Source organism: Ammospiza caudacuta, chromosome 12, assembly GCF_027887145.1.
Source record: "Ammospiza caudacuta isolate bAmmCau1 chromosome 12, bAmmCau1.pri, whole genome shotgun sequence".
Classification (NCBI taxonomy): domain Eukaryota; kingdom Metazoa; phylum Chordata; class Aves; order Passeriformes; family Passerellidae; genus Ammospiza; species Ammospiza caudacuta.
Genome location: NC_080604.1, coordinates 9,766,297 through 9,792,746, shown reverse-complemented (window position 1 = coordinate 9,792,746; position 26,450 = coordinate 9,766,297). Strand labels below are relative to the sequence as shown.

Sequence of the window (26,450 nt, the reverse complement as noted above, 5' to 3'; positions counted from 1 at the left end):
ACAAATGGTTTTTTACAGTTGGTCATGATGTGATTTCTGGTTATTTTAGTACATCTGATTTTTATTTGACATAAATAAATTTCAGGAGATTGAGTGCTGCCATGTCAGTAACATATATATACAATATTTTACTAGTCTTTAAAAAAACAAGAAAAAAAAAGATAATTTTGCAGCTTTGCACAAAAACTTAAATTTATTCTCTTCAGTTTTGGCTTGAGAGTTGGCAATCTTTCTTAATTTCCACCTGGAAACATTTTGGCAGTCAGTGTGTATCCTGAAGTGCGGGTGTAATACTCCTAGAATGAAAATGAGCTGAATAAGCATTTTGCTCTAGCTTCAGTTTCCAAGGAGTTGTAGTATGTAGTCCCTTGTAGAGTGCATTACAGTAATCTAATCTGGATTGTTGCATCCAGGAGTTACCTGAAACAAAAAAAACCCATGTCTAAATAAATTGGAACTTCCAGATTTAGCAGCTATCTTGCCCCACAGCACAGACTTTCCCCCAAACCAAACTGTCCAGCTCCCTGCCTCTTGTATTTTTCACCTCTACATAATTTTTCCTTAAAACCTTTTTGCCTTGGCCTCAGTTGCCCGCATCATCTTTCAGTTTCTCCCTTTTATAGAAAATGTTTTGAAGGAAGTGCCTGCTTGTGTCACACCAGTGACTGTATGCTCTCTTTGCTCAAGCAAATTGCTGGTGGAGGTTGTTATGAATCGGCACGTTTGTATTCCCTGCCACAGCTGCCTCACTGGGCAGCCCTCCTTCTGTCAGTTGTGTCCTTTCAGTACGGGAGCAGCCCTGCGAGTTACCAGCCAACAGAGAATTCTGCCCTGCTAGCCGCAGTTCTGGTCAATTTGTTGCCTCTCGCTCCCTTTGCTTTTCTGATCTCAGGAGCCTCTCAGTCCCTCCCTGTCTGTTCCCAATTCTGAATTTCAGGCTCTAGTCACCCATATTCACTTACTGGTCATTTCTCTGGGGATTTTTTACTCCCTGTTCAAAGTCCTTGCAGTCCTCAACTTGTATGACCAATCTCTAACTCCAGGATAGTCTCCACATAATGAACAGCAATCTTTGCTTATCACCCAGGACTTCTTCAACTTCATGAGAACATTAAGATGTGGTTCAAGGTTCTAAGTTCAAGATTCTGCTTATGGACTGCTTAGTAAAAAACTTTAATTGATTATGAAATTAAAAGTGGCATTTCTACAGGAAAAAAGTGTAGGTAATCTGGCACGAGTATGTCTTAGATTAAGTTAGTTTGATGGCATTCTCAATAGGAAATGAGGCTATTGGAGAGGTCATAGGGAATAACTTGATTCTGCATTAACACAGTGCAGGACTGGAGGTATAATATCTGCATAATTTTCATACTTTAGATTTTATTGCCAATCCTGATGATTATAACAACTGTCAAGTCTTCTTACTTTCCATAGTACTGGAGATTTTTAAAGAAATAAAATGTACAGTGTTCCTAATCTCCTAAGAGTTTTCTGAATACCTGAGCTGTAGTGGATTCAAAGCTGAATGCTTTACTCTTTGGTCACCAGGGCTACAAATATATTTTGATTTTGTTTTATAAGAGATTATGTGCTCATAGAAAATAATCAGATTTTTAGAAAAATGTGAATATCATAGGGCGTGCTTTAGGAACTTGAATGCTTTCCAAAAAGTTGGCCCTATTCTTAGAAGCTATAATTGAGGATGGAATGTCACATGGTGCCTAAGCATGTAAAAAGATGTCCTTTTATGTCTTTTAATCCTGTCTGACTACACAGAGATTTTTTTTTTCCCTACTTAAAACATTTTTGATGGCTCTTCTACAAGATTTAGTGTTTAGAAGTAATTTGTTACAAACTCACCAACAAGTTTTCTGTTCCTCTGAGATCTCAGTGAGGAGGCCTAAAAGGTAGTTCAATGTTTCTGAACTATCCTCCTATCTAAAGGAAAAGTCCTCCTTATCAGGAGAGAGATGGGGCAGGGTGCATCTCTGGAGCTTCCCTTCCTCCAGTCACAAGGCCAACTGTTCCAGAATGAGCCTTTAGCTGTGTTACTTTTAAATGTGCCTCATTTTAAACAGACTTTTTAAAAGCATTCTTTTCTTCATTTGAGAAAAGAAATCACCTGCAGTGATGTGTGAAACTTGACAACAAACTGACTGCTGCCAAGTAGGTGTATGCCACTAAAAAGTAACTTTTTGAAGAAGACCATGTGCTCTGAAAAAAAAGTGTTTATTGATTTGTAAAGTGGTGACTGGTCTTGGCAACAGGTCTTTATTCATCAGCTGGAACTGCTAAATATCCTTGGAGTTGCTGAAAGATGATATGTGAAAAACTCTGAACAGGTCAGATGGGATTTTGTTTGAGGTGGATGACTTGGAAATAAGAACCACAGGACAGTCAAACAACGATTATTATTTTAGTGTCTGGATCCTGATCTGCAAATCACTGTATTGATCCATATGTAATTTTAGGGGAAGGGAGGGCATGCTGCTTTGTGTATTTTGGCAGTCCTGGTCGTTAGCATAATGCCTTGTATTCTGTGGCCACCCTGGAAAATTGCCAACCTCAAACTCCTGAACAGGCCTCAGGAATATCAAAACTGAGATTTTTCTTTAAAAAAAATCAACACAAAACGAAACAACAAAACCCAACAGCCATAAAAACATAACACAGAGTATTTTAGCTAACGCATTAACCATGGTTATTTGAAAAGCATAAAATTCTTCAAATTTCTTTAGACTGTAAGTAGAAATGTCAGTCAGAGCAGATGTTTAGTCCCTGGAAAAACAACATCTCTTGTTTGGGATTTTTCTGCATCATTGAAACATTGTCTTTTAGTTGTTCAGGAAAAAAGAAGAAAAGAGAAAAGAAGGAGAAAACCAATGGCATTGTTTACATAAAAGGAGTGATACGATATAGCTCTCTAATGCACTAAGTTGGAATGACTGCCTTCCTCCCTGACCCAGATTTTGTTTAATGTTGTGTGTGTTTCTTTATCCTGTATGTTTACACATTGTTTTTAGGCAGGTGTGAGCTTGCTCTTGTCTGTTCCCCAAATGGATGTGAACTTGTTCTGCTGGTGCCTCAAGCTGCAGGGCAGCACGCAGTTGCATTAGCACCGAGCTGAGCCTGCACTAAGCTCATCGGAGTCACATGGATTTATTTAATTTAGGAATTTGGGCAGGGCAAGGTTTGCTTGTCAGTACATTCAGTATAAACAATCTCAGACACATCCACTGTAAATAACTAGTATTGTGCTGAATTAGTGTTTTGAGAACTCAGAAGTGCAGTGCAAATTAGTCAGATAAATGCTTTCAGATTTTTAATCTTTCATCTAATTTTTCATCTTTGCTGCGCATATTATTCTTCTGGAACAAAGAACTTGTGATTCATATCACACATTGTTCAGACTTGTTGAACTGAATGCAATAAAATCCTATTTGTATCATGGTCACCTTGAAAACACCAATTTTCCAATTAAGTTGTATGCAGTTTTCATAGCGATATTGTTTATTATAAGCAGCTACTGAATGGCAAATCTCTTCTAATGAGGAAGTAACTTCTGTCTAAGCATTTCTCAAAACTCTGTCAGTGTTATCATGTGCTTATTTCAGTGGATATAGGAAATTTTGCCTGACATCTGTCTAGGTATTTCTGTCTACTTTGTCCTAAGAAGAAAACTGAAATAGCTTTCCACATAGGCTTGGCCACATTTTGAGGTTTGGCTTCAAACCTAAGTGTTATTGCGAGTTACATTGTGCTTATGAAGGAAGAAAAGAAAGAGCCTTGAAATTTGGAAGAATATCTCTGACTCTGAATGTATCTTTCAGGAATACTCTGGTTCTTGATTTTGATTTGCTGCCATTTTGCAGTTAAAAGCATGGTGAGCTACTCAAGATTTCTCACTTGAAAGTAAAAGCCAATGGAAATTTGGAATATTTATTAAAGCTTTTATTATGACTCTTAATTGCAATTATACTGTAGCCAGGCTGCTTTTTAAACATCTTTTAATGACATAAAATTTTTAATTTGCAAAAAGACCAGCTAAACTGGAGTTGTATTAAAAATAAGAAGTAGGAAATAGGTTTTGCTGTCTTTGATACTTTGGGAGATGGATTTTGCACATTGAAAAGTTATACCTCTCCTTTGCTTACAGAAATTAATTTATATTTTGAGGTTTAATGAATGTGATATAAATGTACACACACTGAGCAGTGTGTATATTTATATATATCTATATTTATATGTTAGCTTTCCAGTCTTTTCCACATATGGAAGAATTTTTTGAGATCATGTTTAGCTATAGAAATCTCTCCCCTTCATTTCCCCTGAATGTGTGTGTTATAATATACAACACTTATAGAGAGGTTTACATTTATCTTACATTTCTTAGCAGAAAAATTATCTGCCACCATCATAGTCTAAAATAGGTCTTTAGACCAATTGAGAGAGCCAAAAATGCATTTCTGGGAGACAGTAACTTGATAACAAAAGTTGCATATCTGGCACTGGTTTCTTAAGTGAGGTAGCGTGTCACAGGCTTTGACTACAAAGGGGACTATAAATTTTTGCATTGCAAATCTGATTTCACGGACCAGTTCTTGTAAGAAGCATTGAGTTTCCGCTTCATCTAGTGATAAAACTTCAGAATGCATGAGTATCTGCTGAAACATCTTATTCATGTGACCACTGGTCTGGGTGCTGTAAAGTAAATGGTCAGAAACAACATTTCACTTTTCCCCCATGGCTGTATTTGTGATTGATTTTAACCCAACTATATACAAATAGAACAAATGGTGAGATGGGATTTAAGGCCATTTTCATAACTGGGTGATGCATGGTCACTTGTGGCCCCTTCTGTTATGGATAACTTTGAAAATAGACCTCTGACATAAATACATATTGCTGAAGCAATTTTTAAGATTTATTCATCTTTTTGAATATACAAATGAAACATAAAATAAAGACCTTTTAAAGCTCTATGCCCCAAACACTTAAATGAATCCACTGTTAGTCTTTCCACTTTTTAGCTAAAGACTCAGTTCTTCAAATTATTCATGCACAAAACTCTTCTGTAGTCAATCGTTCTGTGCATGGAGAGTTCATGTGATTAGACCTCAGCTATGTTTGCTCCCAGAAACTGAGCAGCAGATGAAAGTCTCTCTAAGCTCTGAAAGATTCTGATTTTTAGTCTAAGTTCTTGATTTGAAAGAAATGTCATTGCATAGCAGGTAGATTTCTTGGTAAAAAGGGGAAATTCATATTTGTAAATGTAAGTATTTGCTGTAAGTAGGACAATTTCACAGTTCAGAGCCAGCAGTTACATGTTTAATGACCCATTAGAGGCCGTAGATTATAAGGAAGAGCAGTGTAAATCAGTCATCAGAAAGTTAGTTGCAGAGATGAGCAGGTTATTGCTAGATTTATTTAACCCAAGTTAAGACATTAATTCTCAGCATGCAGAACATGAAAGGGAAATGTGATGAGCCTTGTCAGGAAGGGTCTCCTATTGTGGGAAGAGAGCCAGAAAAGCTTAACTCATCAAGTTTTTAATGTTGCCTCTATTGCGAAAGTTAGAAGGAGATCAGGACTTTTTGTTTTTTTAAGAATAGGTTTTATAAAGATACTTGCATGCCAAAAGAGTGCAAGGGCTTGTGCTCTGACACATTTTCATGAGGTGGCCACATAGTAATGCAGTCTTTTGCAGTCTTTGAGTGCACCTACAATAGGGTTTTAGTTCTCATCAAGAATGCAGATTCGAATCGAGTCCTCCTGGTCATTCCCACTTCTTGCATATGGTTCATATCCAGAGGTGGTACCCCAGGTTCCTGTTTGATTCAACTTAAATGAAGCATACATTCCTGGAGGTCCTCCAACACTGTGAAATTGCTAAAGGAAACCATTCTGGGCAAGATTAATTCAGAATACCCCCCAAGACAGGTGTATTGTACAGAGGTGACTCTCACGACCACTGTAGTGCTGTAGATCTGTTGCTGTTGGAACACAAATATTACCTCCTGCAGCTACTCTGTGTTCACCAGTGATCAAGAATATTCTTCATGCAGAATGGCCATGACTGGGATGACAATTTCTGGCATCTGATTATTAAAATTTTGTAGCTAGACCTACTTGTGCAGACCATGATTAGAGTTCTCCTTTGTTTGTGACCTGCTGTGTGAGGTTACCTGAAGGCCGCTGTCTCAAATTTACTGCTGACCCTGATGAGCCTTAGAGAATTGATGGCTAAGAAATCTGCCTGCAAAGTTGCATTGAGATATACTCCAGTAGCAAACCAGAAAATGTCTCTACATCTGTGTGTACTGTTTTCCAAGCATTGTTTTTGAACTTCCTGATTTTGATACTTTGAAGCCATTTTTGAGGTTTTGTGACAATTGGATTAGAGCAGAAAATCACATTTTGTTATAGCAGATACTTGTTTTTAAGATAGTAGGCAATTATAGTAAACAGCAGCACAGACATTAAAAAAAAAAAAAAGAAAGAAAAAAGCAAAAGTATGAAATAAAATCAATGGTTTGTAAAAGGCCTCAATAGTATTTGAGATTATTCCACTTTACTATAAATACAGGTCCAAATTAGTTACTGGGATGTCTGTCCTAAAAATACAAGGCATTCAATATTTTAAACACTCGGAATTGTTAGCAATTTTATGACAAGTGTGTGTACTAATTTCTCAAGTCAAATGGTATCTCTCAAATTTTGGGTGTTTTCCTGTTTCACTTGTCAGTAACTGAGATTTTGCTTTGCGGTTTCTGTCATTGAATTGCTATTCTTGACCTTATAAACCAATGAAAGATCCAAGTTTAAAAAGCAGTTAATGTACACAAACATTAATGAAAAATTGCTTGATTGCAGTTTATTGTTTGAAAGAGCCATAGATTAATGATTCTGTAGGATACACACATTGATATGAAAAACTAAGCTTACTTCTGGAATCCTCTGTTCCAATATTAATAAATGATAAGGCGTAACTGCAACTTTTATTTTGCTTCACTGTGTGTCAAGAATGCAGAAATAAGTGGTGAATTTTATTTTTCTGAGAATTCAGTGAAGAATTCTTTATTCCCTCCATTATCTGCTTGCACTGAGGCACCAAACTTTAGCTTCTTGGTATAATATTTTATTCATGGAACCTGTCAAATTTACAGTCCTGATTCTTAAGTGCTTTTCATCCAGTGCTTTTGGGTACTTGTTCCTATCCATACAGAAAAATTTGTAACTGGAAGTTAGGATTTACACCAGTTGAGGCTGGTTTTGAGGTTATTCTTAGTATTAAAAGTTTAAAATACAGTGATGTTTGCTTTTTTTTGGTTTTAAAATTTTTTTTATTCAATTTCATGTCAAAACAGAACACTGTGCTTAATTTTATGAAATTGCTAATCAAAAAATTGGAAAATATGTAATCAATTTTTATATACAGGATAAGATGGATCATGGCACGCATTTTCATTGAAATAGATGTGAGGAAAAATGATGGAAAAGGATTTTTATTAATTTATTAGCTGTTGAAGGTTAAGTAGACTGTGATCATAATGTGGACTACTCAATAAATTCTTCATCAAATCTGTAATTTAAAAATTAGTTTGAATGTAATTAACCATATCTTTCAGAAAGTGTCTTAAGACTTGATATGAAATCTTCAAATAATCCAGAAATGATCAATTGCTGAAAAATGTCCTGTATTTGCAGTGTAACTACATTCTCTAAATCTCTATCTAGATGTTTTTTACTAGGGAAAAGATTTGTCTCCCTTTCTCTAAGTTACTTTATAATGATCAGAAAATCTTTTAATGTTTTCTGAGGGATCATTTAAGTTGAGTCTCCTGTTTCTCACTGCCAAGTTTATTTTTCAGTAATTTTCTAGCTGTTTCCTGATCTGTTTACAGTCTGTCAAATATTCACAAGGGTGTGACATGAGGACCAGATGTGAAATTCCCTTAATGGTCATATGCTACTGTCTAAAGATGCAGCAAAAATTCTGAGTTTTCTTTCTCTGCCTGTATTTGTCTTGGTAAATCCAACATTGTACCACGTGTTCATTTCCACCGTGACCTGTAAAGACCTTTTTGCTGTCCTTGATTTCAGAAGCAGTTCCCTTTCTTCTAATTATGATAGTTGCCCAATTCTGATAGTGTATTTATGATTTCAGGCATATGTGTCTGTGTCTGATAACATTTATTCAGATAATTCCATATCTGGTCACTTTTCCAAGAAGACTGTCAGGCTTTTCTTTTAGATCATGGGAATATGGAACAAGTTTGGGATGAGAAGGATATCTATGGGTTCCCTTCCTTCTCCAGCAAACATTCACTCAGTACAGAGCTAATTGTTCTGACACTGTGTCATGTGGCACATAATCAAATGCCTTACAGAAATCTCAGCATATTATTTCAAAGCGCTTACATTATAAAAAAGAGTCTCTCTGTAATTGGAAAAGATAGAAAGTTATTTTGACAGGACTGGTGCTCAATAAAGCCATGTTGATTGACATTAACTGAGCTCCAGCTTTTCATTTATTGCTTTTTGTATATCAGGATCAGTGTCAAACTGTATTTGTCTTTAATTTCCCATAAAAATCTTTACAAATATTTGACAATTTTTGATTTTTCAGCTCTTCTAGAATTCTGCCAAAAGGAGATGGCACAAATAACTGAAGTAAAAATTAATGTCTGCCTGTTTGAGGAATTGCAATGCTCTGAACAGGAAACCAGCTGTGTGTAGCTAGGGGAGGAGTCACTTGGAAACCTGTTGTCTTGTCCCTTTTGTTGATTTCTTGCTGTTTTTAAGGATATCACCAAAGATTAACCTAATGCATTATGTTAGTGAAATAGGATCAAACTACTCAGTGGAAAAGAAATCCTTCATTCTTTCTTCAACCTTTACTCTGGCAAAAATTCTTGTCAGCTTGAAAGTCACTTCAATTAGCATTAGTGGGCCTGACCAGGAGTGGCTCCAGCAGAATCCAGAGGAATAATTTGTGTTTTCAGTGAGGCAAACCCAGCTCATTGCAAGTTTTACAGAACCTGTGCCTTTGTTTCAAAATAAAAAAGGATATTCAGGCCTTACTCTGCCTTTGCTTTGTGGTGTATTTGTGCAGACCTTGTAACTCAGATGTGTTCCAAGTTAACTGTAAAAAATTTACCCACATTTCTTCTGTGTTAAATGATAGCTAAGTTTATAGTGGACTGTCAGATTTCTTTACTTAATTCAGCAACATGCAAGACATCTATCTTAACATCTGGTTTTTAATAACAGTTGACATCTGGGAGCTCTTTTTTATTCCAAGAATGGGTTAGGAACAGTAGTGATACTGGCAGTGTATACTTCCAGGCTAAAATTCCTGTCCATTTCAATCATAATTAATTACCATTCATTTTATTAGATTTTTGGATTTAATTAAGTGCCAGCAATATGCTACACTAGCTAACTTTCCAGGTTTTGTCATTATTGAATGGGTTTTTTAAATGTTTCTAAGATATTAATGGTTGAATTTTAAGGATAGTAAAATGATAAGATTTTATTTGATTTTGAAATCCTGAGTTAAATTAAAAACATTGTGCTGTGCACTTCTAAGTTCTAGCAGCTGAGTGTTGCATCATTGGGCACATTAGAACTGTATATAGAGATAGCTGTGCATGTGCACATCTATGTGTGTTGAGATAAAGAGTCATTGTAAAATTGCCATCTTAGTGTATCTGGGGAAGAACATTTCAATCTCCTGGTTTAGTTCATGTTTATTTTTTAGATTTTGTCAAAATTTATTTTACTATTAAATTCAAGTTTATAGCAAATGTGAAGAAAGACTTTCTGCTTTCAACTTATCTACCATAAATTAATTCCCTTTAAGAACAAATTAAGAAGTTGTTATGAATTTTTGTATTTGTCATTAATGTTATTTATCCCTAAAACTTGAAATGAATAAACCTAATGGTTCAAAACTGGAAAAAAGGGAAAGAACTATTTAATAGCATCCAAAAATGTGCAGTGTTTAACACATGTTGAAAAGATAAATTTAATTAATAGGATTTTGGAAAAGTGTACTTTTACTTTGCTAATGCTAATTTTTTTGGTTATTCAGCAGTTTTGTATCTTTTAACAAAGTGTAAGACAATTTGATTAATTTTTTTGCTTACCTAAGTTTTGACCTTTTCATTGCTCTCACTGTTGGCTTGAATTGCATGCAAGTAAAAAATAGATAATCTTTTAATATTAATCTTATAATCATCTTCCTACACACTGTTTTAATGGGGAGGAAAAAATTTTACGTCACTGTTGTTGTTTTTTGGTTGCTATAGATGCAGATTCTTCTGTATGTAATACAAGCTTGTTCATGTGTGTTCACTGGCTTTCATTAGAAAAAAAATCATGTTGTTGAAAGCCAAGAAAATTGAATTTCATATGCACCAAAGTAACTAACCTTTCTTTCTTTCTTTCATTCCAATGCCAACACCTTCTCTGTGCATCTCCTCATGTCTGGCACACAGGATGATGAGGAGGGTATATGGGCATAGCCGTTCCTATAAACCAAAGTTCCAGTTTTGTTTTGAGGGGTGAGAAACTCTCTTTTCTCTCTTTTTCATGTTGCAGTCTAATTGTTGTGTTTTCTTTTACACTGCATGGAGCTGTCTGTTTCCTGACAAGTGTGTTTATGAATGCTGTGATGATGTTTTCTCATATGCAGTGAAAAATGAGAAACTGTGTCTAATGGTTTAATGGTCCAGTGGTTCTGGTTTTTTCATAAATTATTGTGGCTAAAGGTGTAGGTGGGTACAGAACTTTAAAATACATGTATTTGTATCTGTCTACACCATTTTCTTTTTTTTCAGTAGGTGGGTTCTTTAAACTAGTATTAATTTGCTGTACCATTTCTAAAATCCCTTTAAGAGCACTGTAATATCTTTGCAGAATGTATATGAAAGTTTGATTCTTAAGAAATTTTGCCACAGATTAAGCATGCAGTTATACTAGAATAAAATTTGTGATATTCATGGAAAAACATGAGACTACCTCTTTAGCTGAAGTGTTTTAGTGAAATTTTAAAACAAGCAGCAGATATTTAGTAAGGGAAGTATAATCTCTCTATGCAATACATGCCCTTTGCCTGAAATATTATCGTAGAATAACATCCATACAATAATTTCCTTGTGATATTCCAGAGTACAAAGTGCAGTTTGAATTGTTTGTCTCCCAAATGATGTGTAAATTGTATTATGATGGTGTGTCAGGTATGGTTGATGCATATCCACTTGTTTGGGGCTTGCCTTTGAAGCTGTGAGTAATTTGCAGCTCAAAGTCACTGTGGTCTCAACATTGCTGAAGACACCAGGCTTTGGTGGATTCCTTGTAGAAAATGTTGCTCAGTACTTCTTACAGGAACAATTTTATTTACTTCAATGGGCCAGTTCAGAGGAGCAAAATCTACTCACATAAGCAAAGATTAATGTTTTATTAAAGCTTCTACACATTATATTGCCTTTGGCATTTTACCATTCTGCCTCTTACACTCTGCTGATTTTCATAACAAGTCGTATGGCTGAGGGAAATCAAATCTCTCAGTCAACTGAATGTATATTAAAACACAACATTAATAAAATTAAATTGGATGTATATCTGTCTTATTTAGAAAAGTTTCTATGTATTTTTTTTTGTTACTGCAGACGTCTATCAAAAGCTAATTGTGAACATGAAGAAAGCAAGAGAATGAACATGAGGAATATATTTTATGTTGGAGAGGAAAATAGAATAGAAACAATTTAATTTTAAAAGTATTTGAACTGCAAGAATGTGGGTTTCTAGAAAAAAAATCTTCACCTTACTATTTCGTACTTTGTATATTTGTCATAATTTGTAGTTATACAGTTTAAATTATTTAAACTGTGACTGCATTTTCATTGCAACGTGGAACATGTTTTTGCCCATTTAGACACTCAAAACCACATTTGATTTGGTTTAAGAAAACCTGTGTATAAAGAATACAATGATTTTGAAAGGTGGCTGACAAGAGACTGAGGGAATATTTGTTTAGTATCTATTAGAGCAGTGTAAAATAGATTATATGCTTTTGAATTGTAGTTGATTTTTCTTCAGGAGGATTTTTTCCCTACCAAAAAACGTAAGTGTCTGATCTACCAAAACATTTAGCTTCTGATCTTGTTTTGTTCCAAGACTAATGGTTATGATTGATTTATGCATTTAAAGCTTTTCTGGAGGCCATGAGGTGGGACTCTGCCTCAGTAAAGATAGTGCAGGCTGGGCCTCTAATTGTGTTTAAAACATAGTTAGTTTAAAAAAAAAAGTGCAGCCCTTTAAACTTCAGGATGAGAAAGTGCTGTAAGGTTGTAGAGAACCTGCAGAGTGTTCAGAGAAATCTCCCTGGCCAGCCCATTTAGTAGCCAGTGCAGCTGCAGTGCTCAAGTCTTGTTAGAAACAAGATCTCTTCCCCTCTCCTCACCCTTACGGAGGTAAAAAAGAAGAAAGAAAATCATGAGGTGATGATAAGTTTTAAGAATTAAGCCTATATAGCAATCTGTCATGGGTAACTGAAGCCATGTGACCCCCAGAAACTGTTTTGTGGTGCAGGTAGAACACAAGTGCTTGTTTTCCCTTTCCAGTTCCAACCACTGAAGTGCAGCAGGCGCTGGAAAAACAGTTCAGGCTTTGCCACAAGCTGTGCATGTGTGAGAGAGAGCTCAGCACAAAACCTGTTTGTACAGTATTTTGTTTGTACAGTACTGTAGACTGTGTTCTGTGTCAGATGTGAAGTAGATCGGATGTTTGGACAAATTTATTGTCTGTGACATCCTCAGAGCAGGGTTCCCTTCACACGTGAAACAGAGAGTGACTGCAGCCTGTGCCTGGCAGCAGCTGATAGCTAGTGCTTTTGGAAGTAGGATCATTCAGCTAGACTGCTAAATTTGGTTTTAGAAGCAGCTCATAAAGTCTGTAAATTTAAAATTTAGCCTTGGTAGACACTGTGTAGGCATTCTTCACAAGGCATCAGTGCCATTCAGTAAAAAACTTCAAAACAGAAATTGTCTGCAGCGTGGATGAGAGAATATTGCTCAGGCAAATATTCACTGTTCACTTCAAACTATTGGATGTGTTTCATATGCTTCAGGGAGAAGGAGGAGAAGGCTGTTTTAAAACAAATGTGGTGCCTAGATTTGTCTTTGCTGAGATGTGGTGAACAATTCTCTTTCAAGATGTGCTCGCTAAAACTAGCAGTACAAAGCAGACCAGAATTTGGTCATGTTGCTATATAAGGATGTGTTTAAAGGCATTAATTATTAGCTATTGTTCTGCTTTTTGTTTTCATTATTTCAAGTTAGGACTTTTGTAAATAATTTATTTTTCCTTTTGTTTGGCTTGTTTTGGAAAAAAGCATGCTAGCTTTGAAATGAGCATCAGTAGCATCCAAGGCAAGGGAAAAATAAGGAGCATGACTGTTTGCAGTGTTCATTTCAATTTTCTCATTGAGTGTGTGAATACCATCTCTATGCTTCATTAGATAAATGGGTGTTGCTACATTGACTGGAGCTGAAGGGCATTTTGGATTTGTGAATTTTTAGGCATGATTGTTGTTTTACTGTAACTTAGATTTTACTAAACAAAGGGAGGAACCTCCCAAGCAATGTTTGTTTTCCAAACCTTGGACAGATTTGTGACTAGTCTTTATTCCTGTTAAAATACTTTTATTCTTAATGGAAGACATTTATAGCATTTATTTTTATTGGGACACTTTATATTAGTTAAAAAGTTACCTTTCTTTTATTCTTAAAGATTTCAATACTGCTGCTAGTATTTTTTGATATTAATTGCTCACTGCTGAAGACAGAGAGTTCTCATTAAAAGTAGGGATTTGTTAAGCTGTATGTATTTGGTTTTTTTTTACTGATTATATAATGGCAATGTGTCAATCACTTGACATGAGAGTTAAGGCTGGAAGTTGAAGTCCTGGGCCTGTTGGAGTTAATGAAAGCCCTGTTGTTTGTATTATTTTCTTTTAGTACTGTTCAGTTTTTACTCGGAACAGTTTCTTTCTTTTGATTGTTCTATTCATAGCACACATATACACAGTATTCATTGCACCTGTGTATATACCCAAATGTATTCTCAAAATTATTTGTATGAACTAGATGTTCTTTGACAGGCATTTATCTAATCTTAAACACTGTATTTATGAAGCACCAAATCATCCTCATGTGTTACTGTAGAAATGAATTATATAAATTCAATAGTTTTTTGTCTCTTCCTTGTATTTTAGCTGTGCGAGTCAGGCCATTCTGCCTGAACTTTGGCCTCAGCTTTTTCACTGCAGGTGCAAGAGGTGTACAAAAAATAGAAAATGTAGCTGATGAACTGAACTTTAAATCTTTTGATGTATTCAGTCTGATGACAACTATCACAGGGCCTACCATCGTCATCAGTCGTGTTCTTTTGTAATCTTCCATAGTAAAAATAAATAACATACCAGAGCAGTTTTAAACACTGTAGAAAGTGAGAAAAGGCTGTATGTGTTTTCACAGCTTTCATCTTTGTTTTGAAATGCTATAGTTGCTGTAAAATGGAATGGTTAATTACTGATTTCACAAAAGTATTAAAATCATCTAGCTGTTGTTTAAAATCTGAAGCTGTTGTCATATTGAAAATAGTAGCAAAAATCTGCTCTATAGATATGACTTGATTGATGAATTGCATTGTGTTGGATTTCACATCTACAAATTATCATGAGAATGTGTGAAATTACTGTTCTTTTATTTGTCTTGAAAACCGTTTCAAAGGTTGTTAGGTGAATATTAGAGTATGTGAATGTGGGACTGCCTGCAGATCATTCTGGTTGGAAGGTCCTGCTTTTTTTGGAAGCAAAAGTGCCTCCTGATCTAATCATAGATCATATGACATAAACTTTTGTATGTAAGATTTTACAATTGAACACTAAAAGATGAAAAAAAAAATTTGAATAAACAAGATTTGCATAAATTGTTCTGGGAAGTTTATGAAAAAATATAAGAGAAAATGTTAATCAAAGAATGGAAAATTTATACTAATTAAAATCTTCTAATATCTATTTTTAGTATTCTCTTAGTTACAATACCATAATGCTACCTTAAAAATAAGAAAAAAAAGTAAAAAAACCTCCCTGTGCTGACCTACTTAACATCAATGAAATAGCAGTTGTCATTGCATTTGTCTCTTGGTTTTCTCAAGGAAAAGCCCTGAGAGGCGCTGACTGCTGTCAGAGATAGGCAGCCCCCCCAGCCACAGGGCTGGAGCCACTTTGGAGTCACATCCACGCTCTCTGCTGTGCTCTCTGCTCTTCTGGCACTGGCTCTGCATGGGAGCAGGTTTTCAGGTCACACACCCTCAGTAATGGAAACACATCTTCAGGGAGTGGGGCTGGAGCTCAGGCTGAGCTGAGGGTGGTGTGGGTGCAAAGAAACAAATGAAAGCATTTGGCTGTTCCAGCAGGCGTCCCTGCAGGCTGCTGTCCTTTTTCTGACAGAGTAAAGGCATTGGGCAGGGTATGATTGTCTTGAGTATGAGCCTCAAATCAGTGGCTGAAGCATGATAATTTATAAATAATTCTACAACAGAGAGTAAAAACACAGAAAGGTATGGAAAAAATACTGGTTTGTGAGATTTAATTAAATTCAGTATTTGCATCTTGGGATTGTTTGACAATATCAAGCTATTTGTATAATTTTGCTGTAGTAGTAAATACCAATGTAATGAATTAGAAATAGCTAAGAAATGCCTGTTAATATTTCTGATTTCACTATACTCAATTAGTCATCTTATTTGGCATCAATGTTCTTATTTGTTTAAAAAATCTCTTGGGCTAATTGTTCATTTCCAGTGGTGATGGAATGTCCCTGCATGTCAGAAATGGCAGAACCTTGCTGTTTCATTTTGTTCCTGTTTTGGTCTTTACTTTACAGACAATTAACCAGTGAAAATATGTATAGATCTGTTTTCCAGAAGAGCTGTGATGATTTCACTGGTTCCCTCCTGGAGCCTTTCAGCACATCTGGCTGGCCAGACCACGAGCTCTTCTTCAGCTTTGATCTGAGTTCTGCCAAAGCCAGCCAGGCTGGCTACACAGTTTATGTATAGTTTTACTTTGAACCAGAACTTTTTTACCAAAATGAGCAAGCTACTCACTTGAACAGCGTTACTGAAGGGTTTGAAGAGGTCATAGTTTCCTAGGGGAGAAGGATGAGAAGCTGGATTCCTTCCACAGCCCACCTGAATGGATGAGGAGCTCTGTCCCCAGCCTAAGCTGTGCAGCTGTGCCAGCTGAGGACATTATTGATTATTGCCACCCACCATTGTCCACTTGCTGCTCTTTTTCTGCTGGGATTGTAACTCCCCAGATCCATCAGCAGAAGGAATCAATCCCTTATCAATCCCTTATCGACTTCAAGCCAGGTTAGCATCAGTGGTGATGAGTGCCCATTCACCAGGCCAGCCTGGCTGTCCTTGCCTGGTGTGGATAAGGGAGCAGAGGAGCAGTGATAACATCCAGCTGATGCTTTCAAAGCAGTGGCACCAACATCTTCAAGTGGAAAAGCTTAGTCTGCAAGAGAATTATATCCATCAGTTAAAAACAAAAGGACCCTTCCTGAAATCACTTTATCTTCAAAGGCTATAGCACCAATTTAGGTAATCAGGTTATTAAAATAATAGAAATTTATCCAGTGCAGTTTTCTTGTTGAACTAATCAGAATCAGAAACTCTTTGTTCATTTTGCAGATAGACATATTTCTACCAGATGCAAGCATGGAGATCAGTAATAAATGATATTTTCCATGGAGCTGTAATTTTGGAGAATAAATCTGTGTAACATTTTAGGAAAACAAGTTCTAATTTTTTTCAGTTGGCATTTTTTGATAGATCTTGCAACAAGTTTTTTCCGAGCCAATTATATTAATAATATGATTAATTTTGTCGCACATAGTTCTAGGACCTTGAAATTAGGTGATAAATCTCAAATAAATCTGGGAGCTTATAAATGGCTACTGGTCCCAACGTGGCTGAGACCCCAGTCTGAGTTTGCTGGAGCCATCAAAGCAGCACAGTTGCATTCTTTGTGTTGTGTCTTCCATCTGCTGAGCTGCTCATGAGCTTCTCATCAGGATTCATTCTAGCTCCAAGAATATGGTGAGGGTCAAATGCAAACACTGAGGTAAGTTTTTAATGATTCAGGGATTCTTAGCTAGGATGATTTTGATTATGGCAGTTAGAGGTTTTAGGTCTGACTTAGGTTCTACAGGCTGATAGGAATTTATACCTGAGTAAGTAATAACAGATCCCAACATTCTGATTGAACTGTGTTCAAGCCTTTTGCATTGGAAGTGCTCTAAGATTGCCTTTATGGGTTTTATAAGTAATTGAGTATTATATCCTTATTTACATTAATTGCAGGGCAAAAAATGATAAAGGTTTCTTGCCTTCAATGTTCTACTGCTGAAAGAAGTGTTTTTACCAAGTTTCTAAATTCCTTTGTGTGCTTTTCTCTGTGTTGCAGCTGTGGTTAGATTTAAGGAAAGCATCCTTATTTAACTTAGCCACAGTCATACTATGTCTGAGGTTGACAAAATTGCTGAGAAATTTATGTAGATCCTGCAGCACTCATTGGTAACATATTTATGAATGATAGGACATTTTTAAAAAAACTTGTAAAACTGCTTGAAATTTGCTAGCTGCTTTTCTTTGCCAGATTTCTTTACCAAACTACATTCAGCTTTTAATCCATCTATTACACAACTCATCTTCTAAGAGATCTTATTCTCCATTTGTCAATTTGCCCTATTTCTAAAGTCAGTGGCAGAAACTTTAATAAGAAACTGTTGTATTGTTAACTGTTTTATAATTGAAATGAGCTATTTTACAGTTTCAGTGTTGCAAATCTCTTTACCTTGAGGCTTATAATCTATTTCCATTGAGTAATTAATAGGTGGAAGCATATTTAGAACTAGAATAACTCTTCATTTTTAGGAAAATGAATAATCCTCAAAAATATCTGCTAGTAGCAACAGTTCTTTTAATTGAACCTGTCAACCAAAAAAGCCTGCAACTGATTGCAAGGGAGAAAAGAGCTCAGAGTACTAATTCCTTTTTTTTTTTTTAATTTATCTCTTTTACTTAGTAAGTTTCTAATTTTTAATTAGAAGACGTGAAGACAACTTGCTCAAAAATTGCAGTGCCTTAGGATACCTTCTCTTTTGGTTTTGTGGGGAAGAGAGGTCGTAGTATGAAAACTGCTGAACTGGTATATGAATCCTTCACAGATAGTCTTATTGCTTGAAGGAAATTTGAAAAGTTTTATCTGGATGTGATCCCTCAGAACAAAATTACCTTGTCTTTCCCTCTTAAAAGCAGCTCCAAAAATGTACTTTAAACAAGCTGAGTGAGAAAACCTTGCCTTCGTTACAGAAAAAAGGTACAGTACAGAGAAAAACCCATGACTCTCTGGCTGTATTTGACTGCTGTTAGCACCAAGACCAAATGAGCACTGTCAGCTGTACTTTCACCAATGTGCTCTGTTTTTCCTTGAGGATTGATAGGTTTAAATGTACTGATTCTCTCCTTGAGTCTGTCAAACTTTGATCTGATGCTGAAGTGTTCAAAAGCTTCAAGCATTGCAGGGTTTCAGCGAACTTGATCTTACAGGTTTAACTTCAATATTGTTTCCATTTTGAAGTCTGTCATATGGGTGTACCACAAAGAGTGTTTGGTTTTAGCCCTGATGCCTTGAGTGGTGGTATGCAGCCAGTAACAGAATACTTGGAATAAAGAAAAATCCTGAAATGAATCCCTCCAGCTATGGGCCAGTTGAGAGCAGAGAGACAGGATGTAAAGTAAAACCAGTATGTCTCCTTTGATCAAAGGATAGATTCCCCACCACCACCCAGCAGGTGATTAACACATAAGTACATTTTCCCCTAAATGGGTGGAGGGACAAAGTTGAGTATCTGCTTAGCACCCATAAAGCAAGCTTCAGTTAATAACTGATGTTAGAAATATTTCAAATGCTGTCTTTGAGCGTTCAGTTTCATGGTTTTCTGGTGCATGTAAGTGCAACTAAATTGTCTTAGAATAGGAACTTTTCTAAAGGAAGAATTGCTAAGCACCTCATGAAACTGCATTTTGATTTTCAGACAAAAAAGCTCTTTGCACATGGAAGTGGTTGCATATTTTTCATTTGTGTATACTTTCTATATTTAGAAAAAAATCATTAATAGTCAACTGCACCATGAATTTGGGGTATGGTGCAACAGCCCTGCAGGGTGTGGTGGTACATGGTTTTATACATAAAAGCTGCTCAGAAACAGACTTGACCAGCTGGAAGATCTGAAAGCCACAGACTGTTTTTACTTCAAAAGTAATGACAGTGGGTGTTTCAATTTTTTTTTTTCTGAAACTATATTACTGGGTTTAGAAATCTTTATTTTCTCATGGTTTCATCATATTTAATTTATTAAGTGCTGAATACATGTTTGTTGAAGAGGAAGAATGTAGCACATGAAGCTTCCACTGTCCTGGAGGATTTACAACACAGCAACACGTTGGTGTCAGTAAACTCTGTCATTGTCCCATGACTTTTTGAGGGCAAGATTTCACACCAGAACTTTTTGAGAGAATGTCAGCTATGCTGTTCTCATTTTTATGATTTTGACACTCTTTGCAGTGTCAGAATCATAAAACACACCTTTGCTGTATTCTACTTCAGGTATGATATAAAAATCTCATTTATGAGTTTTTCTAATAAGTTGCCTCACTTGAATTGCCTGATGGAACATTGTCTTAAGAAAAAATGTACTGAGAATTAATTGTAGTATAGATATTTTTATGTGAAAGGAAATCAAAACATCTGTCTCACCAAGCAGGATCTACCACATATCATCATTCAGAGATCACTCAGCTAATTATGAAGCCCAGTCATTTTTTTTCTTTTAATTTTATCATGTGAGATCAAATGTAGGTACACATATGACACAGTTTTTACTAGGATCCTGCAAACACTAATTAAAGTATTTATCCCACTGCCCAAAAAGTCTTACATTCTTTTAATGCCATGATGGATATTTTTGAAATGGACAGAGATCCATTGCCAGATTCTAAAACAACATGGAATATATAAATCCAAAATCAAAAAAAGATGCAAATATTTAAAAAAAATCAAGTGTGAATGTGGTATTCTAGAAAAGAATCCCAAATCTATGAAAGCTGCACTGATTATTGGCTTTGTTGCAAGACTGCACTGTGGTTGGTCCAAATTGTTTGCATTGCTATTGGTATTATAATGCAATTTTAGATGCCTTTAACAAGAAAAATATTGTTTATCAGCCAATCACTTTTCCTTAGATCAAAAGCAATAGTTGGAATTTAAAACCTCCAAATCTGCAGGAGAGGTGTTTGACAGAATAATGCAATTTAGTAAGATGGAAGAACATTGGTTTAAAATGTTATTTACATGTTGTTTTTCTGTATTCTTCCCAGAAGTGGTGGGTAGAGTGTGCAGAGTTTGCAAGAACAGGTTACTCTCTTGTCAAGTGTTACAAGACTGATGGTCAGGTAGTTCCAGCAGTGTGATTTTTAAATGTTGACAGATAAAGGTAGAAACAAGTGCTGAGCATCAGAACAACTAATTCTGTGTCTTTGGGGAGCTTTTTTTTTAATAGTAGAAAAACTGCTTTCTTCTGCAGTGCCCAGTTTTATGTTGCTTCATGATTTTAGCTCAAGACTCCATACTTTGTGTGACACTGCTCAAAGCCATGTCACGATAGAGTTGTGACAAAGCATCACCCATCTCCTGAGGCAGCCTGGCTGCCAGTCACAGGGCGGCTCTGTCCCGAATATCCCGGGGCTGAATTCTTGTTTGCATTTCCTTTACAGAGAGCCCGAGGTTGTTATTACACCTGCTGGTGCTCAGTGTCACTGACCTCTCACCTAAAGCGCCATCAGGTGCTCTCTGGCATCCAGCCCACTTCAATTAGCTTCATTTGTCATGTACTCCTATCTGCCAGCAAGCAAACTGCAAAAAGAGGTCAAAGTAGGGATTTTTCAAATGTAAATGTTTCCTGCAAGCTGCTGTTGAAACTTAGACATGTCATTCAGGATGCATGTCGCTGCTTGCCCACTCGCTCAGGGAACTAATTGTCTTTTACAAGAGCTTGCTTTTCTCAGTGTCTTTGCAAGTGTTGTCTGGGGTTGTTGCATGCATATTCCTATTGCCAAGTATTGTTGCAGGCAATAAATAAATCACAATATTTAGAACATGTTTCACCCAGATGCTGCTTTGAAATACTGAGTGAAAATGGGGAGGGGAAAAAAGTTTTAAATCACAAACAGGAAGGATCCGAGTATCTTGTTACAACTGGTGCTTTTTTAATATGGGATGTGTTCAAATTTATTTTACAATATGATATTGAATCTGCATTTTAATTTTAAGAAATTTTGTTTCCCTTTATGGTTTGGGGTTTTTTGCTTCTTTTGGATGTTTAACTTTTTGGCTTATTTTGCTAATTTAGCTCCTAGGGCGACCATATGAGTAACATAGTAAGATGTAGTTTCTGGTAGTAGATGATCTTTTAAATCTTAGTGGTAATTAATATCCTGAAGAATTGTGTGAATTCTGCAGAATTATTAAATACTTCAATGCCTATGACAAGAGTACAGCTTGTATAAGGTAGTGGTCCTTAAATGAAAATTACTGCAGGAAGACAGTGCTATTCCCAGGAACTGAAAGGAAGCATGATGAGGTGACAGAAAATATTCTTCCTGCCTTATAGAATAATAATTTCTTTTTGGTTTTGCCATTCTTATAAAGGAACTGAAACTTCATCAAAAAACTATACAGTTGTACTTGGATCAGATTTAGCAATTTTGGCTAAATAATATCCTGGCTTTCTTCTGCTGCTTTTTCATTCCCACTGCCAGTAGTGAGGAGGAAAGATTTGACTTGGTGAGATGGGAGTGAGAAGGAAGAGATGGGTTGTGAAGTTGGGAATGGGCTTTGTGGGAGTACAGATTGAGGGAAAGAGCCCTCTCCAAAGCTGTGACTGTCCTGGGTGATGGATGACAGAGCTGCAGCCCCGGGTGTGTTTTCAGCAGGGGAGGCAGGAAGGAGCTGGAGGACTGGGTTGGCTTTAGCATGAGGGCAGGGCGTAGTTTGTTTTGGCAGGACTGAACTTCTGAGATGGAGTGAAAAGGTGAATGGCAAAACAGGTTATTTGGGTTATGTCCAATGAGAGGGGTAGGTAAACTGTGGGCTAGGAGCATTCAGGGTAGAGTTAGGGTATGTGGAGAACAACAAAGGACTGAGAGAAAAATAGTCATAATTTCTTTCAACTCTTCAAGTTGTTCTTTGGTGGATTTCCTCCATCATTCTTTTGAATTCCTTTTGTTTCCATTTTCTCCTAATCTCCTTTTCTTATGTTTTTTCCGTCTTGTCTTTGGCTAATCTCACTTGACAGTACAATTTATTTACTGTGGCATTGCTATAGTTCATAATCTGCATTCCTACCCCAGATCCAACTTCTTTTCTCCCAATTAAAATCATGGCTACTGCAGCCTTAGGTATCCAGTTATTAACTGAAGGAAAAATATGTAAAATAGATCATCTACCTTTTGCTTCTGCTTCCTTATTTCATAATTAAACTTTTCAAATTGTTTGTTTTAATTAATTTGGTTAGATTCCCCAAATAGTCAAATTACTGCAATTTGTAATTTCCATTTGCAGGTATGTAGAATGAACAGCACACAGCTGAAACCTCAAGGCAGGAAAGGAGAGGGAGGTGAGGTCTGGAGCACAAAGGAGGAGGAGGTTTTCCTTCTGCCTTTGATTTTGGCTGGGTTGTGCTAAGGCAGCTTTTGTGTTGGTGATTACTTCAGGCTATGAATATGAAAGCCCCTTTAGAAAACTGACTTTCAGAATAGAAAACAGTTGTTTTATTCATTGCTGATGGTAATAACTAACACATATAAACTGTCTGCTACTCTAGGTGAGTCACCACACAGAAGCTTTAATACAAAATAAACCGCCTGGGATTTAGTATGGATGGAGATGTAGCATACACAGCATCTTGCCAGCCCAAAGGCAAATCTCCTGAAAGGTTCTTCCAGCTGACTTAGACAATTTATATTGATTACATTACTACAGTAATGCATTTGGGCAGTAATAGATAGTCATAATTGGCACAGTGAGTTAAATTATCTTCAATTATTTATAGAACAGTGCATATTAAAAAAAATATCTGAAGAACAGGTCAAGTTTTAAGTCAAAAAACCCACAACAAACTATTAAACCAATAATATTGTAACTGATATTATTTGTTTCAGATGCTTTTATTTGCTCTTGTGAGCTACCAATAACACATGAGCAGTGAGTTTTCTTCTTTCATTGTGGCTTTTTGTCAGTTCTTGCAAAAGCTCTACTCCCTTTAGGAAAGTTTAAAAAATTGTTCTTGTGTTCTCCACATCTAACTGAAACTATGCTGTAAAAAACACCTTAACTGATTTTTCTTGTCAGATGTCTAAATTCAGTAAGATAGCCAGGCTGCATTTAGGTTTTTTTTTTAAAGAGTTGTCCAGTAATGGATGGAGAATTCTGACATATAAAATGGATTTAGAAACACACATGAACATTACAGTTAGATATAGAACATAAAATATAACATATAATAAGATTAGAGTTTCACTTTTATTACTTAATGAGTTTTTGAATTAAACGCCTCAACTTTTAAGGTTAATAATATCCTGTCTCCTGTTTTCCACTTTTAGAATAACGTTTGAAAGGTCTTCACAGAATTTAACGTACTCTAAATAATTTTCAGGAGCTAAGAGTAATCAGGAATGGTGTAGGAAGTTGTATAGAAGGTAAAGTAAATTACTTTTTCCCTCAGTGTGGATGGAGCATCATTGACACTCTGCTTTTCATTTCTAAGAGCCAGGGCTTTGTCTGCTGGACTCTTCACTCTCCAAAGGCAGTCAAGGGCTGCTGCTTGGCAGCCTTTCCAGTCCACTCCAAATGTAGTTTAGCCATAGGAATCCATCTCACTGTTCTCCCTCCAAACAATGCATCCTAATTTCTGTTTGTCTGTTTTCCTGTAGAACACGAAGAAGAGATTTCAGAAAGAATCTGTGAATACAGAGTGCACGGTATAAATTTACTCCAATGAAATCAGGAATGACTCAAATCTTTGGGTGTATGGCAGAGAAAGAATTTTGGATCCTTATTGCCAATTTCCAAGGCAACTGCTGCAATGAGTCTTGAACACTTGTTCTCACTTTAGCAATTTCTGGCAGAGATGTTATATTGTATAGGACAGCTTGTATGATATCCAAGCAGGACAAAAATTTGGAAACAATGGAAGAATTTGGCACTTACTAATCTGTAGGGTGTGCACATAGTTTAAATAACTTTACGATGTGAAATCTCTGTGCTTGGAGTCAATAATCAAAAGCTTTACAGGTTTAACAGAAGGAATTCCATTTTAAAACAAAATTAACATGTCATAAAAAAATCTCAATGTGAAACTGGAGCGCAGTATGATGTAGTGCACCAAGGCTTCCATGTCCAAATCCTTATTTTCCCTTTGTCTGAACAAAGGCCAGTACACACATGCAGATTGAAATAATGAGTCAAATGTATGTTAAGCTTCAATACGTTTGGTGCACATAATTTTATATCTGTATTTGAAAATATTGCTTTCCTTAGATTACTATAGCATGTACATTTACATTTATTATAATGTTGTTTTTACAAACTGTCATTGACAGGAGATGAAGGGATCTCATGCTTATGTGAGAACCTATATACTCTTTTAATAGCTGCTTTTTTGCCATTTGACATCTACTAAATTCCCCTTTCTTCTGATTTTCTCAGAATTGTGCACTATTTGCATTACTGTGGTGAAAGAGCTGTATCATGGTAAAGAACATGACCAAAATGCCCATGCACCATCAAAGAATTCCCAATGCTAAAATCTGTGAGTGGGTTTGATTCACCAGATTTAAGCTGTCTTTATGTCCGGGCAGAAATCAGCTCTACCAGATTCCAGATCAGGTCTGGAGTGTTTTCCCAAGGGTTCGCCACTTAGTAAAAAGGCAGCTTGTTGTGCAGAAGTCTTAAAAGTATAAACTCAGCTATTTTGGTTTTGTGGTTAGGACAGTGCTGTTTATTGAGTTTCTAGGTAGGTTATCTAGCACTCAATAAATTACAATATGGCTATTGAGCTAAAAAAATGCCAAGATACCTGCAGTGTCATCACTGGAAATTAATCAACTGGTCAATCTGCTTATTTAAAACAATATTTCAAAAGTTACAAAGTGCCCTCTGGCATGACTTCCTGGTTCTATAAGGATATATTTGCATTTCATTCCTATTTACAAAAACTTCAAAGAAAACATTAATTGCCTGGATGTATATGCAATGTTTTGTTGGTTCATCTTATGTTTGCAAGCACATTCTAAGCCCAAGTTGTAAATATATTGTACTAATTAGATTAGCAATTTCCTAATTATTTTATTTTCTGAAAGCTTGAAAATTTGACATGCATTGCAAAATAAATATATCAACATTTGAGGTGGAAAGAATGCATGTCATGGCTCTTTCTTTAGTGATTAAGATACATTTTAATGGATTGTTTTATTATCCTGATATGTTCAAGGAAGTCCAGATCTAAATTCCTTTGGCCATTTGGCTTGACTCTTCTCTCAGGGACTGAGCAGTGATGCCAATTTTTTTTTATCCATCCTTATTTACACAGAGTGACTGGAAGCTTTCAGAGTCAATCATTCCAATCACTCATACCTGAGCTGAGCCCACATGAATGCAAATCCATCTGGCATTTACCCATCCCATTAAATTTGCATTTTGAGCTGTATGGGCTGCATGTTTCTCGCAGGCGCAGTCAAACGGGTGTTTATTATTTTCTCAGCCCAGCTTGACCAGTAGCATCCTCTGTGAGGCTGGGAAAGAAGGAAGGGCTTGTAAAGGCCACACTGAGGAGCAGAGCCCCAGCTCAGGTCCCGCAGGGCTCGGGCAGGGCGTGTGTGCGCTGGGGAGGTGCTGCTCAATGTCCCTTTAGCTGCTGGTGGGGCAGAGCGCGCCAGCTTTCCCTCCCAAAGGATCCAGTTGTTCATATTGGCAGGAAGTTTTACTTACCAAAGTGGTTAGCAACTGGCAAGGTGAGCACATGCAGCTCTGAGGTGTTCCTCACACGCGTCTCTTCATGGGAACTTCTTGTGTTAACAAAGGTACAGTATGCAGCGTGCTTAATATGCTGTTTTATTTATCAAGGCAAAGAAACAACTGTATGAGGAAGGTCAATATACAGTAAAAGTTATTTTAGGTTGAAGGTCAATATGTTGGTGCTTGTGGTTTGTTGTTTAAAGCTTTAGAGATTTTATGTATTAGCAGTTATTTC

The 26,450-nt window shown here is 36.4% G+C and overlaps 1 protein-coding gene across 1 annotated transcript in view; it reads left to right on the top strand.

Annotated features, from left to right (window-relative positions):
* Nucleotides 1–25,379, top strand: part of ERC2 (ELKS/RAB6-interacting/CAST family member 2) — a 318,526-nt gene extending 293,147 nt beyond the window's left edge. The window contains exon 20 of the mRNA XM_058812979.1: nt 24,133–25,379. Coding sequence (XP_058668962.1) covers nt 24,133–24,186 — 54 coding nt within the window. The 3' untranslated portion in view covers nt 24,187–25,379. The remainder of the gene's footprint in view (nt 1–24,132) is intronic.
* The last annotated feature ends 1,071 nt before the right edge of the window (nt 25,380–26,450 follow it).